The sequence below is a fragment of the Xiphophorus maculatus genome, chromosome 3, assembly GCF_002775205.1.
Source record: "Xiphophorus maculatus strain JP 163 A chromosome 3, X_maculatus-5.0-male, whole genome shotgun sequence".
In the NCBI taxonomy this organism is placed as follows: domain Eukaryota; kingdom Metazoa; phylum Chordata; class Actinopteri; order Cyprinodontiformes; family Poeciliidae; genus Xiphophorus; species Xiphophorus maculatus.
The window spans coordinates 8,631,529-8,647,920 of record NC_036445.1 but is presented as its reverse complement, the minus strand read 5'-3'; the positions used below and the strand labels follow the sequence as shown (position 1 = coordinate 8,647,920).

Here is a 16,392-nt window from a genome sequence, read left to right as displayed (position 1 = left end):
GAGGTTATAAGCATTTTATGGGGCGTCTCAAGTATTTAGCTATTCATAGTACTGTAGGTCCAATATATAGACATATTCTCAAAAGTCTTGCAGCAAAATATTTTTTTTCTACCTCTTGACCATATATTTTATATTTTGGACTTTTTCCATCAACTTCCTTCCATGTCATCATTAAGTGATGCTTCGAGTCATTAAATCCTCGTAATAAACAATTTTTCAAACTACTAAATTATAAAAGACCGCAGTTTTCATTTGAGGCAACTATGAAGTATCGGCCGATCACTGATCTCTGAAAATTAAAGGAATCGGCCAATAACTGTGAAGCTGGCTCTACAAGCTAAAACATTTTAACTCCGTTTGGCTCCAACCTCTAGTGAACGACAACAAACAATTTCAAAACCTGATTAACAAAACAAAACTTGATCATTTTCATATTTAACTTGATGAGTAAATTCATTGGAGTGAAACTGGGTGTAGCAGGATGGTAATTTGTTTGTAGAGCCGTTATAGTTTATTGGATGGTAATCTCTTGCTTTAATTCGTGCCAGTGGGTGTGTGTGAGGGCGCATTTACTGCGATAGTCTGTAAATGTGGTGGCATGCAGGTTGTAACAATGTAACCCAGGATGGTGTGCTGTGTGGGCTCCTGGTTTTGCCTGAAGGCACGTGAAAACAAGCTCCGCAGCCGAGCGCAGACACCGTGCAATCAGCAGCAACTTCAGAGCCTTTTCTCTTAAATGACCACTAGCTGTTAGTGAAGCCGCAGCAATTTACGAGGGGAGTTCATAAAAAATACACCTGTCTTTGGTTGAGAGAGAGACGGTGTTTCTTTCAAATTAACTTCAAGAGTTATAGCTGCTTTTATTGTCATCCTTGTATTTTCTTTTTTAGTTTTCCCCAAACAGATTTTTTTATAATTAAGAAGGCTTTGGTTTGTTTTTCTTTTGTAATTACTGAATTGTTTCCTTGCAATTAAAGAGTTTATGGTGTGGAATGGTAGCTCATGCAAATTAAACACTTCGCAGGCAAAATTAAAACAATGAAGTCTTTTCTATTTCAGAATATTTATTAAGAAAAACATTTTCCAACCGGGATTTTCCATCTTTTCATCCCTGTGCCTTTTTCCAAACTAGAACCATCTTTGACCGTTTAAAATGGAAAGATAAATGCTTCCCAGCCAAACGTAGAGGTCACAATAATATTATTGAAGTCATACCTAACACAAAGGCTGCACCTCAGCACCAAAGGACTTTATCTTCAACTTTATCCATCTCTAAAAATGCCAAATCCTAAATCCCACCCTCTTTTCCATCATGCCTGCTGATCAGGACTGCAAAGGTTAAAGGGTTTCTGTTGTCTGATCGTATCTTTCCCAATCACTGAAACTCAGGTGTGAGAGGTTAGCCGGAGCTCCCTTTTTTTAGAAAGCAGTGAATAGTAGCAAAAGGCAGTGCTGAGGTTAACAGGCTTCTTTGGAGCTGTGGAAACTCGGTGAGCATGACATCATTTGAGAGCTCACAGGAATGGAAAGGAAAGGAAATCTCCTCCCAGGGAGAAAATAGGAATGGAAGAGGGGGGCTGAAATAGGAACGCTGTGTTGGACTGCTCTGGAGTAAACAGCGGGGTGGTTCTGCGTACACATACAGTGTGAAATATTATCAGTCAACGTGCAGGGGTTCGTGCCCGTCAAAGAGTAACCGCTCGGTTTATGCTGTCACACCGTTTGCCAGGTAGAGCCACGGAAATCCAGCAGCAAGTGGCCTTTTGGGAGTTTTCTAGCCTAATTTAGTTTGGCTTCTGTGGAGTTATAGTCTTAATATGGCCAACTTTGACTTGCTCTTAATTTGTCTTCCTCTTTTTTGTGCTTTAATTCGCACAAAATTCGTCCAGTTTTTCATGCAACTTTGGCGCTACCGCTTCAGGCGGATTGATCCTGACAGAAACTCCTTTGAAATGCACATAAAGCAGAAGCTGCTTATAAATCAGTGCAAATGATTAAAGACGTATTAATATCCAGTTGAGAATTTTGCAAATTTTTATTTGCAGAAAATATATCAAAATGCTGCTGAGAGCAGGCTTGGCCACTTTTCTTTCCACAATGTTTCCAGCTGCAGCATCTTGCCTGAAGCGAGCTGGAAAAAGTTTCTTGCTGCCAGGATCTGCAAGGCTGTGGGGGGCTTCAGACTCCGAAAGACTTCAGATCCTGTGTTGCAACATTTTAAGTGATTAATGTTAGACAAAAACTGGAGAAAAACAACTACATTCTCCCTGTCGGCCTGTAAAAGCTAAAATAATTTGCAATTAAAACCATAAAATAAGCAAGAGTTTAATAGGAAGCATTAATCAATTGAAATAGATCAGACTCAAATCATAAGTGTTGAATAAAATGCGAGCCTACTGAGTGAAAAGAAAGATAACGAATCAGCTTTAAAACTTTGTTTTCCATGAAACATGTCCTGGAAAAAACCTTTACAATAAATCCATCCTTTATTTCAGTTGCAATGTCTAAAACTGAACATTTTAGACAAATGAATCCTTTAATAGGATGTGGGTAACGGGGAGAAAAGCCAACGATATGAAACAATTATCCTTACTACGTTGTTGATGCAACATTCATCAGCAATTGCTAAAAAAATAAATGTAACATGTTTTCATACTTTCTGTTTCTCTTCAGTCAAAGCGCTTACAAAAACACCCAACCATTTTTTGGCAATACCAAATGTTTTTTTGGTGCCTAGAAAATGAGTCTTTTCCAAAATTAAGTCATAACTGCGTCGTCACCTTTGCAACCCCAGCCATACCCAGCCTCTCACCTAGCAGCAACAGCAGAGCTCCAGCACGTTTGGTCAGCTGGTTTTACCGCTGTATTCTCTGTGCAATGGCTGCTGGAAAAGGCAAGTGTTTTGTTGTTGACTTACCACTTGCTGCAGTCTAAGCTTTCAAGCGCTTGGCTGTGCAGGAGGCTCTACTTCTTGTATGGTTCTATAATTTGTTAGCAGCCATTTCTAAATGTTTGCTCATCAAATATCAAAAGATGGAGAGTAATGAGACATTAGAAGTCCTGAGTAGGTCAGGACCCCACCATGCGGTCATGAGGTCCTCTTCAGACGTTAACCTAAAAATGTAAAATTATGATGAGAAAGCATGTAGTTGTCTGACAGGACTTCAAATTAAATGAAAGCAGTATGTTGGGGAATACACCAGGTGTTGAATCTGATCTTATTGTCATTTTATAATTTTTTAATTTTATAAAAATGCTTACGCATATGCTCACCCAAGACTGGGGGGTCATGACCCGCATAGATTTTTATTTTGTATGTTGGGAGCTCTAAAGTTTGGGAACCACTGCCCTAGACTGTTTTATATGAAGGAATGGATGAGAATGGTTACATGTGTGAGTGTGAGGGACGAAACTTTGTGAAAGCCTGAGAAGTTAATACTGAATTGCATTGTAGGACCCCATTACTGGATGTTTATTTAACTTTTTTTCAGACGTTTTTACTTTTCATTTTGGCTTTTGTCATATTTTCTTATTAGAATTATAGTTGTATGTTTGGAACCAGTAGTAATGTATACTGTGGGGTTTTAGTTTTCCAAAGGCCTTGGCAACCTTTTTGGAGTGCATCTGATCTTGAAGTGCTTCAAACAAGAACTTTATAAATGAAAAGACTGAAAAGACTTAAGTTGGACAATGACTGAACAAAAACATTAAAATCAACCTTCATCCATGTTCACTACACTCCCCAAAAGAAAATCTCGTTGAGGATTTCTTCAACTCAGAGGCCTTCACCCCTCTCTCTGCAGATATTGCTGAAAAATCAAGGCGGGATGTTCATCTGCTTTGTGCTTAGTTAATTTTCTGCTTCATGATCGCTCCCTCTGCCCTCCTGAATGTCAGATCTCTTTATTTTCTAATCTTCCAACCTTAAAATAGAAGCTCTGATCCTGTCTCAGACGTCCTACTCATTGTCTTATCCAAATAAACCGCAACTTCGCAATCCATCTTTGTTTACCGGTTTTGTTGCGGTGCCAGTGCCTTGACTCGCGCTGACAGAGACGGATGAGCCGATTGTCGCTGATTGGAGCCTCATTGGACTACCCAGAAAGCCACCCATGTGGCAGGAAAACAAAATGACTTCAAGAACATTTGGCCACCAAACTTTTCAACAACTGAGTCAGCTAGCATTCTTTTGTATCAGCAAACAGATTGTCAAGATGTGTCACTAACAGGTCGTTGGAGTCGCATCACACCTCAGTGATGTCTCCTCTTTGCTCCATTTAAAATGCTCAAAATATTAATTTTTCATTTTAAAACTGGCTATCCCACCCCCAGCGGCAATAACTACTAATTAGTGTTTACAGTAAATGCCGATAAGTATTTTTACATCATTTGTAGGACTTTAGAGACCCTAAGAGTTGGACTAGCTGGTGTGATTTGATCAGTATCTAAGTGGTATGAGTGTTGCCTTGCAGCCAGAAGGTCTTGGGTTCAAATCCAAACTGGAGCCAATTCCAAAACATGATTATTAGGTAAATTAGTCTCTCTAATCTGTCCTACAGAAGAATCACTCTTTGACAATAAGAATTTAGTCTGCCTGTTTTGAGCTCCTTTCAGCATCTTTTCACTTTGAATCCAGATAAGCTGCTGGCCAAGCCCCCAACTCAATATTTATTCTTGCACATGAAAATGGCTGCAAAACAATGTTAAATAATACAACCGTACATCTTTGAAAAGCAGAAGCAGAGCCACACCAACAAAAAAGCAGCAAGTGGTTTCTGAATGTTAAGTCTCTGAATGTTAAGTCAACAACAAAGCACTTTTCTTTTTCAACCTGTCCAGCGCAAACATGCTGGAATTCAGGTTGCTAGGAGACAGGCAGCACTCCGCTGGGGTTCCTAGGTGATGGCGGAGGTTTGCTAGGTAACGGCCTGCGCTTCACTGGGGTTGCTAGGTGAGGGGTAGTGCCTTCCGATTTGTGAACTTACATTCTGAAAGGCGTGGACTGCTTTTAGAAGCAAAAACGTGCAATATTATTTATATTATATTATTTTTTTGTGGTAAATATGAGACACTTGTGTTCTTTTAGTCAACAGTGGTTTTAGCCTTGGAGCTCTCCCATTTATTCTTTTTTCTCTTTATCGTTGAATCCAGAACATAGTCTTTAACCGCAGCATCAGAACTTTAGATATTTTTCCAGGTTCTTTTTGACCTTCTGGATAAGAAATTGATTTGCTCTTGGAGTACTTTTGGTTAGCCAACCACTCTTGTTCTTTCTTTCCCTGTGTGGATAATGACTCTCTCCGTGCTTCCCCGGAGTCCCAAAGCCTTAAAATTAGCTTTATATCCCTTTTCAGACTGATAGCTGTCGATAACTTTGTTTCTTTCCATCAGGTTAAGAGTTATTGTTTCTGAATTAGACTACTTCATGTTGTCAGACTGTAATTTCTTGATTCAGCAGGTCTGACAGTAATTAATTTGTGTCCAAATGAATGAAAAATACAGCTTTGGAAAAAATAAGATACCACCTAAAATGATCAGTTTCTCTGATATTACTTTTTATAGTAATATGTTTGAGTAAAAAGTACATTGTTATTTTATTCTATGAACTACTGACAACATGTCTCTCAAATTCAAAGCAAAAATTTTGCATTTATTTGTAGAAAATGAGAAATGGTCAAAATAACAAAAAAGATGCAGTGCTTTCAAATGTCAAATAATTCAACAAAAACAAAAAAAAACAAGTTCATATTAAATTAGAAGCAACAATACTGATGTTTTAACTCAGGAAGAGTTCAGAAATCAATATTTGATGGAATAACCAGGATATTTTCAATGGGGTTTAGTGCAGTGGGCTCTTGTTTTCTTTTCCAGAGCTGTATCTACTTAAGTAGTTCATTCATTATTTTAAAAGAGGCATAAATAGTTTTCATAGAGGGACCAGTTGACTTGAATACCTTTTCTCGCTTATTACATAAAACTGAGTTTTTTTTTAATTGAATTCAGTTTGTATTTCTGTATTTATTTCAGAAAAAAACAAATAAAAACAAAAACGTACTGTAAATGTTAATAAAACCCTGTACTGTAAATAAAACCCATGCTCAATAACACTCAATCACATCATTTAGTGACTGGCTTACTCTGATTACTTTGTCCGTTATTGAAATGTGTTTGATTATTTGAAACATTTAGTTTGGTTTTTAGCAAAAAGAGACGAAACTTATAAGGAGTTAAATACTTTTTCATAGATCTTCTTTGGTTTCGTAGTTGTTTTTCTGCGTTTTTGCAGCACACTGCGTTCTTTTCTTTACCTCTGTTTCGCCACCCAGGCATCTCCGGTGGATGATGAGATGCAAAGTGAATTCAAGACGCATGAAAATGGACGTCCTCTGGGTTTTTATCTCATGTTTTCAATGTGGCGTGGTAATCTGCATGAGCTGTTGTTGACCCCCACATGCCGTCCTCTAAGAGACACAAAGGCCACCCCTGCAAATACCAGATGTTAGAAGGAAAAACATCTAAACAACTGTAGCATTTTGAACTGGCACACCATCAGACTGCGTTGTGTTTTGCTACACTTTCACATGAAGCCACTGCTGTTTAACATGTGTTTTGTCTGGCCGCCCCATGTCCGTCTTTCTGCGTTGAGCGCGTGGGAGTGTAACTGCGATATTTCTCATGGCAGCGTTTCAGATGGAGCTGCACGGAGCCTCTGGTGGGACATTAACCTGCTCAGCGTATCCTTCCTGAGTCTGCCGGGCGCGCAGGCTGTAGATCTGCTCGTAATGAACGCACAGGAAGCGCTCCGTGTGTGAACAAGGCTGACAGAAACTTTTCCACATTACCCCTCAGCCTTTTTAAAAGGATTTAATTTATGGCGATTATTTCTTTCATCTATGCATTGCTAAAAATGGAAAGTTTATGAGCTTCTTTTAAGTAACTTTGGTGGAATTAACAGATGTCATGTCAGCTTTCTTTGTTAGGAATGAACCGTGTAGCTTTGCAGATTATTTGATTATTTGCTTGTGGTGTGGATGGATATCATGGTCATAAACTTTCTGCTCCTTTCTGTAGCTTTTTTTTTTTTTTTTGCGTTAGGCCATTTCCTTTAATGATTACATTCATTTCTATCCATTTTCAGTAAAGTTTCTTGGTTTTTGACTTGAATCATCCCCATTTCTCCACAGTTTGCTTCTGAGCATTCAGGATTTCCTGTAATCTTTGAAATTGGATTTGATTAACAGTTTTTCAAGTTTTCTGAGGTTCTTTTGATGTATTTTAGGTCTTCTGCTGCCATTCTTTCATTTTGAGTAGAGAAGCGTTGATCAGAGCCTGCTGGTCTGATTTGTGGTCTCCAGTTTTTGTAAAGCACTAACCTTTAAATACAGAGTGTCCAGTTCAGTTTCCTTTTTTATTGTCATGTTCTGCCTTCCTATTACCTCCTGAAAGGTTTGCACTCTCTTCCTGCCTGAATAAATGTGTTTCAATATGTCAAGAAAACACAATTTCTTCAAAAACAAAATTGTTGGTCGTCCTCTAACTTTTCAAAACAACTTGTTGCTGAAAATCCAAGTCATTTTCACTCAGTAACACCATCCACATTAAAGAGTGTTAGTGGAGCATCGCATGTGATCAGAAAAATGAAACTGATCAAGCTGAAAATGACCAAAGTACGACACTACAGTGCTAGCTATAAATAAGTTCTGGTGGAACTAGAGCTGTCTTTTTTTAAATCAATACTAAGGAATTATTGACTTAAAACAAGCTCCTATTTCCTGCTGAAAAGTTACTTGTAAATTATTTTTGTTTTGTTTCAAGTGTTGTAAGATATTTGCACTAAAAACTAAAGTATTTGGTAGGTGTTTTTGCTGTGTTCAAATCTGTGACTTTACACTTTCTGTCACTTAAACTTTGTGCCTAAAAACTCAGAATGCATTTTTCAGGAACTATTAAGAAACATACTTCATATTTCCACAAATTCAGCACACTACACCCACCCCCGCAGTGCATTGTGAATTATCTTGCAGTTCAGTTCAGGCCGGGTCTGGTGGACTGTAGGCAGCCATATGGAGAGGGAGCTCTGGAAACATCCCATTGCAGGTCATATATCACATGTCTGACAGCAGCCATTCTGCCTTGTTTTCATTTCAATCACGAGTGCAGCTGTGCTGGAGAGCAGCGAGGTTCTGCGATGTTAACCCACTGAAGGCTGGAAGTTTATTACTGCTGGTACTGAAGTGGGTGTTTGCAGGATCTCGTTGGTGCTTTTCATCAGCGGCGTCCAGCGTTGCTCAAATTAACTGGATGTTGCCAGATTGAGTTTCTAAATGTTTGATACTGTCAGAGCAAATGGCTCCAGTTTATATTTTGTAGGTTATTTTACTTTAGATGCAGCTACAAAAAGTACATCAAAAACAAACCCATCATTTTCCACATTTTGATAAATTTGAACAGAATATTTTCCACATTAGCCGTGTAACGATTATTGTTCTGGGTTCACAAAAAATAAATGTTAACATTTTGAAGCAAATTGCTGTCACACAGTTTCTTATTTTGTCACATTTAGATCTATTGAAAAACACTCCAGAAACACAAACAGATTCTGTGGAAGATGACGTCCTAGCAGATATTGTGAAATAACTTTTGAAGTTCTCCTAGTTTGAATACTGCGTGTGCATTGGGACCAAAGGTGTCAAATTTGTTCTGCTGTGCTAACAATTAACTGAACTGCGCTCTGTATAAAACCCCAAGTGATTAAAATTAGCCAAAATTTAAAGTTTCCCTTTGTTTCAAGCATCCAGCATGCTGAGGTTAGTGAAGCGTCTGGTGTGAAATAGTGTTGTATGATTGCTACAATATTTATTTTGAAGCAGTGGTAGCATACATGTCAATTTCAGTCAAACCTGCAGCTTATCAAATTGCATTTTACTTACAAAATGAGACTTAAACATTATTTCCCTGACAGATGTAGTTCAACATGTAGAGGGCAAGAATTTATTATTTTTTATTAACAATACAGTAAAGATTTCACAAATCTCTTAGTGCAGCGTAATCCATTCTAGCTTTCTCTTTTTCAAACATTAATTGTACCCAAAACAGTGGAAGAAAAAAAAAGTTTTCTCTCCAGTGTAGTAAATGTTTCATAAATATCTTGTTTTCTTTATAATACAATTTTGGTTTGTCTGGTTTATGGGGGCTTTTTGTGGGGTTTTTTTTTCAAAATTTGAATTTCATTTGATCAAATAATATTCAGGATTATAATCCTGGCTCTTCTGCTTGCAGGGCAACAGCTTTACTGGACGATAAATTGTACCAGAAGTTATTGCAATAAATGATTATTGTTTAGAACAGAACAGTATTATTGTTTTGAGAGCATTTTCAAGTAATATAATGGCAATAATGGCATAATAATCCAAGAACACATTCACAAAGATCAATAAACTTTAAATTCTAATGAATATTTAACACTGTAAGACATTTTAAATATCCAAAATAAACAAACAAATCAACAGAAACAAGTTAAATAAATTATGGAGTCTCTGTAAACAAAGTTATCCTTCAAAAAAAAAGGGCTAAAGCATTTCACTGAAGACTTTGTCATCCAGTTTTTGATAGAAAGAGAGAGAGAGAAAAAAGAAAAATTACTGAGCTCATTATAATATATCAGGTAATTAATAGATTTGTTGCTGATTGTGTCAGGGCTACTAACAACTGCCCCACATTGCAGCATAATATATGATTTGAATATCAAGAAACATGACCAATCCTCCCTTTACCTCTGGAGCTTTTTCTCTGCGGTGCATTACAGCCTCTGACCACATGCTCTCCCTGGATGAGTTAAGGTCAACAGAGTTGTAGAAACCTCTTTCAAAAACCACATACTTTAGGCGTTTTGCATTACAACGCTTCGCTAACTTCCCTTTGCTCAAAACCAAGTGAGTGTGAGTCGATGTGCTGACCTCTCCTCTTTGGAAAAGATCGCGGTGCTTATTTGTGGACGATCAGACCTGCTTCCTTCCACATGTAATCTGTCCCACATGGACTTCCTCAGAGCGTATTAAAATGTAGCTCAGACGGAGGATAAATGAGGAGCGACGAACAGGAGAAAAATAGGTGCCCTCCACATGCGGCTTCGATGGGAGCTCCTTGTCATGTTCTGGTCTCCAGTTTGAGTGAAACATGATTTGCACGTTTTTTTGCCAGGTTTTCGCTCTGCTCTCCATCGTTGTCCATCACCAAAAAAGAAAAAGGGAAAAAAAAGACCCGCCACAGCTTGTCGTTCTGGAAACCTTCCATCTGTTTTGACTTCAGGGAGTTTGGAGTTTTAGCCACTCATGTTTGATTTGAATTTAGGGGATTTCATCTCATTTTTGACAAAAGCGTAGTGATCTTTAAGTCTGACGTTTTTCAGGCCCATTTGTGAACTATCGATTAGTAATTACAGATGAGAGATACTTTTACTGGAGAAACCTCTTTGCTTTTATTTAACCTTTTTCATTGGAGATCTGTTAAACGTGCTTTTCTTTATGTGATGCAAAAATAATTACTTTTTGTTAAAGAAGAAAATGGAAGAAAGAAAAGTTTTAAAAAGTTTGTATTTTTTCTTGTGTAGATGTTTTTGAAATGTTCATCTTTGTTGTATTAAGTCTAAAGATAGTGCAAAATACTAAAATTAATTAGAACCATAATAATTAGTTATAAAAAATTTACAGCACTGAATAGCAGTAGAAAAGGTCATAAGAGTAATAATGCATTTTGTGTCAAACAGGAAATTTCATATATTCAAGTTTTCCTAAATTATTTAATTAACCTATATTATAAAATATTAGTTAAGTTTAACTGATGTGTATAAAAAATAGAACTATTTAAGAAAATACTATAAATATTTATAAAAATGTTTTTGATAAGAAAAAATAAAACCAGAAATGAATGCATTTAGGAGATTCTGCTTATGTGCCAGAACCTTTTGAAAATCATTTTGATTTAATAATCCATTTTTCTTTTAAATAAAAATCCCCTGTGATGATTTCTCTAAGATTTTTTTTCTTCAAGTCCATTTGAGTCCATCTGCCTGAACAGTGCAACATATTTTTATATAAATGCTAAAACTACAGGTCGTCCTGTGAATGTGGCTCAGTGTCACTAAGGGAGAAATCCACCATGTTTTAATCTGACTGAATCCCCTCGGCTTCTGCGGCTCATCGATCATTTCGCTCCTGTTTTCTTACAGCAGGACGGCTGATCTCAGAGCAGGTACTGAGACGTCAATCCCTCACAGAAAAACAGCTGCCGTGCCGAGAAGAAGGAGGAAAATAGCTCTTTTTTTCTTCTTCCTTCTTTCTCCTCTGACGGACAGCGTTCTGCTTTTGGCTTGGGCTGAGATGTAGGATGCAGTTTATGGGCCAGAACTCAGCGAGGGGTGGAGACGCCCCCCTCCCTCACCCTGTTTTCTCCGAATAGCGGAGTCCCCCACGGCTGCGACCCCGGTGACCCGGTCGGGAGAGTGTCAGGAGACGGGACCCACTACTTAACCTCTGAAGTCACATTTTTAACATCATCCTGAGACCGGCAGCATTTCACAGGTCTCACTGTTTTGTCTCAGTTACTGTCACACTGAGCATTTTCTTCCAATTTTTTAACTGAATATATCTACATCAGTGGTGTTCAAACTTGTTGCCAAAATTGTAGACTCAAAATAGTCACAGAAAAAAAAACAACCTAAAATCAAGCAAATAAAGTAGCTGGACATTTATTGTAGATTTTTACGACAGTGTGTTGCATTGGAAGGACTAAATTTCCACCAAAGACTGAGACATTTTGTGATTTCTTTTGACATTTTCTAGAAAAATCTTCAAACAAAGATTTTGACATTTAAAATTCTGAACTATCCAAGTTTTCTAGAAAATTTCTTATATTAATCTAAAAGTTAGATTTTTTTTCTAGAAAATTTCATTGTTTTCTCTAGAAATTTTCTGAAATTATTCTCAAAATTTGAGGCTTTTGGCAGAAATGTTCTACTTTAATTTTGCATGTTTGCTGTATTAAAAGAAAAACGTAGTTTTCAGTTTCTTTTTGGCTCAGTTGAATAAATCTGGATTTGGGTCACTTCCCTTCCAAACATTTGCTATATTTAACCTCGTTTAAAAAAAGAACAGAAACTGATTTGGCTGTTCAGTAAATGTCTCTTGGCATTTATTGGTGATAAATAAAATTTTATTTATCACCAATAAAATTTTTTTATCTGTGATAAAATTTTGCTACCAAAATTATGTTGGTAACAATTTTAAAGTCTCCATCTGAATCTACGGGCCAAATTTTTATCATTTTTTAATCACAGTTGGTGGCCGCACAAAGTCAGTTCAATGGCCACAAATGGCCCGTGGGCCCCACTTTGGACTCCCCTGATCTACATGATCTAGTTGCTTTTATCCAAACAAAAACAGCAGCAAAAATTTGTAATGCTGCCAAAATAAGATGTTGACTGTATGATGTATAATGAAGTTATAGTTAGTTTGTTTACATCACAAGACAGCTTAGGCAGGTCCAAATCGTTTATAGATATAATAGTTCACCAGTGATATTTGTTTCAGTGTTGTAGAGTTTATATTTCTTTATTAAAGCCAACATGTTCAACGCATTGAAGCTTGAATCAGATGAGCTACAGCAGCAGGAGACCACACCGGGCGCTCAAACAGGAAACTAAGGCAACAATTTACACAAACTTAGCAAAGTTCAACCATAGCAATTTGTAAAAACATAGAAATTGAGTCTTAATTTCAAGCAATTGTAGTCAATTTTACAGAAATACTATGGATTCAACACGTTAGAATTACACACAACGTTTTATGAACTATGTGATTCTGTGAGAGCTCTGATGCAGCCAGTTGCACATTGTTTAAAAAAAAAAAAGACAAAATAAAAACAAACCATCATCCTCCTACTTCCTACAATTTCCTGTTGTCTTCTTTGTCGTTTCTGCCAGTAGTAACACCTGGCTGTTAATCATGTGACTCATGTGAAATCCCGCTGTAACAACCAGGTGTGTTACGTTCACAGTCAAATTAGCAAATGAGCTCGACTCGATGAAGTAGAAGCCATGAATAAACTGGCAAAAACAACTTTGGAAAACAATTTCAGTCGTTCAGTTCAATACTCCCGTCCCTCACTTCCGATGTCCATCATGGCGCCTGGATGGTTACGTGACGTAGCTGCAAAGGGTCCATAGCCAATCCTTAAAACTGCTGACCTGTAATTATTTATGCACATTTCATTTACAAGAGGGTCTTAGCATAGTGTCTAATATAACAGTTTTAACCGTTAAATAATAATTTTTATCCTAATAAACTTAAATTATCATAACAAATATGAACTTAATTCATCCTCAAGGTCTGAATAAACTGAGACTGAATTTAGGTTTCTTCAATGGTCAAAAAACACCTCACAATTAATAAAACAATTAATCAAAAAACAAATTGTTGTTTCCATTAAGCAAATTAATTTTGGCAATTTCAAATTGCTTAATTGTATGGTTAATAAAAGCACAGCTACTGTTAAACCGATAATCTCTGACTAAATCATTGTTCTTCAGCTAATCTGAAGACAACATGAAATGTAAACCTCTGTGCAGAAACTCGCTGATATGACCAGGTGTTTCCACTCTGTTGACTGTTAAATATTTAGTAGCAAGAAAATTTTACGACTGAGCTTATTGCACAGGTGGCATCCTTTCACAGAGCAACTCGTTCTTCCACAAGAGTTTGCAGACTAACCCTAAGCTGTCAGGAGAGCTCAGCAATATTTTCTCTCCTCGTTTTGCAATATTTATTTTAAATAACAGACCCTTATAGCTTGGATATAAGAAGAGAGGTACCAATCACTCTTTTACATAGAAAACCATGTTAAAACCATTTAATTAGAGATAAGCATTAGCATGTTTTTGTTTCCGTCCTCCACGACTTTCAGCAGCTGATTTCTGGTCTTCAAGCTGATATTTGTTTTAAAATATAGGAGATTTAATTAGTATTTTAGCATCAAATCTTTATTAGGAGATTATCAACATTATTGATTGTAAGAAACATATATCTGACTTTTTAGAAAAAGTTCAAGCTTTTACAAACAGCTAAAATATGAATAATTGTTACATTTCCATTTAAATGCCATCAGATAGCTTATAATTTTAAGTGACATGAAGCAGTGGTAATTTTACTCAGTATCAGCTCATACCTTAAAGTAAATCTCATTATTTTTGTAAAATACCGAACCAGATTCACATAAAACAAACTGAATGTCAACATACTCAACTGTGCATGTTTATCCACCATCAGTCTCTGCAAAAATTATTTTAAAAAAGATCTGGTCTTTATCAGGTTACAAAATTATTTAATGATACTGTAACACATAGCAGATGTAATTAAATCCTAAACCAAGTTTAAAATAAAATAAACTATTTAAAAAGTATAAAGGTGCCTAAACACTAAAGACGTTTGATGATATTGCTTAATAAACTGTTATGTTCTTAAAGAATAATATAATGTTCCCAGTAGACAAATTGTGTATTTTTGTACCATGGAGTTTCCTCACTTACAAAAATGGTTGGTTTTTCCGTATTTTTTGAGTTTATCAAAATAAGGAAATGGAAACCAAACTTTCTACATTTGTTTCGTTTTCTTGTTGCACCAAACTCACATTACGTAGCCGCTCCAAAGCTGAGGTTTGTACAGAACCAAAGTTTATATGCACAGCTAAGCCCCTAAATCTGTGGTTCATGACTAAAACGAGACAGAAATTAAACTTTCTATGGCTGCCGTTTTACTTCTTTGTTAATCCGTAGCAAACATTGATGATTGAAAGGTCTTTGAATGTAATTTGTGATTTTTGTCAGTAAATAGTAAAGCAAAAATGATCTTGGCTTGAGTAGGTATTGCCTGTAAGATGATAAATATTTGGTACTATTAAAAGTATGCTGTTCTTGCATTTTAAAAACATAGTTACTTTGTATTATGGAATATGCAAATGGGATTTGCATATTGCTTTTGGATATTTATTAAAAATTAAAACCCAAATTACTTTCAATTGAATGTAAGACCTCTATAATATTGTTAGATAAATGCAGTGAATTTTAACGTAAAAGTTAGATAAAGTTTTTATACATTCAGAAATATTTTTTCAGCTTTTGTAAAATCGTGTCGTAGAGAAATAAAAGCTAAAGAACCTAAACAAGATGAGCAAAAAAAGAGACACAAAAACAGAATATTTGTTTTGGTTTTTTTGTTATCTTGTGACATTTCAGCGATTAAAATCTCCACCTTAGCTGTTCCATAGATTGATCCCCTGTTTGTTAGGAGTCCTCCTCTTCCAGTTTGACAGTGTTCTGGTTTCAGCGCCTCGCAGACGTGTGTTGGTGTGAAACGGCGCTACGCCTGCAGCTCTAACCCTGTGTTGGTTTTGTTTAGGCCTTTGTCTCCCTCTCGCTGCTGTACTGGGCCCTGCAGAGCTTCTCCCAGCTGCTTCGCATCAAGAAGAAAGACGACTGAGGCACCGACAGGATCCAGGAAGAACGAAGACGTCTGGATTCAAAGGATTTCATCTTAGCATGTTTTGATCTATCAATCTATTAAGTTGTAGTTTATTAGAAAAAAGAAACGGAATTGGTTCAGCTTCTGCTTGATTTTAACCTTTTAATGCATAGCTGCTTCAAGCTTGGCTATAACTAAAGCTTAATTATGCAAATGAGCCATTAACAAAGAGAAAATAGGCTGATAATTTTGCGGAAACATTATTCATTTTTAGGAGGATTATATTTAAAATGTCACAGCCATCATAGGTGCTGCAGTCCATAGTGAAGGACCAATCGTAACATTTCCAGATGAGGCACAAAACAACATATACCTCTTATCAGATGGGTGCTGTTCATACTGAAGCTGATGATTTCAAAGCTAAAACAGAATTAATGCTCAACAGTGTACAGTCTGTTTTCCATTTCTCATTTAAATAAAAGTGCTTAAATTCTTTGTGTCTTTTCTTAATCCCTTAAATTACATGAAAGGAAAATTATGCAAAGGCTTAAGCAACACTAGATTTTTAATAATATATTTTCTTTCATGCCTGTGGCTTGTCAGCTTTGATTAGATTTTGAAACAGCAGCTGAATTCATCCTCACAGTTTCCAGATCTTGTGTGGGAGTAACAAATGGTCCACAGCAGATGGTGCTGTTATCACCCGTCATTAGTCTCTTTTTCATCCAGCATCCTGTCTTTAAAAGGCTCCAGTGTTCACATTTTATTCAAAACCAGAACAGATTTTTTCAGAGGTAAAAAAAAGAGAAGAAGTCAGTATTGTGAGGAAGTTGAAGCAGTTTGACGTTCGTATTTACAGTTTTGAGATACAATTAATTAT

General features: G+C 36.6%; 1 protein-coding gene across 1 annotated transcript in view; it reads left to right on the top strand.

Annotated features, from left to right (window-relative positions):
* Positions 1-16,007, top strand: part of agmo (alkylglycerol monooxygenase) — a 75,787-nt gene extending 59,780 nt beyond the window's left edge. Inside the window, exon 13 of the mRNA XM_005799466.3 lies at positions 15,450-16,007. Coding sequence (XP_005799523.2) covers positions 15,450-15,530 — 81 coding nt within the window. The 3' untranslated portion in view covers positions 15,531-16,007. The remainder of the gene's footprint in view (positions 1-15,449) is intronic.
* The last annotated feature ends 385 nt before the right edge of the window (positions 16,008-16,392 follow it).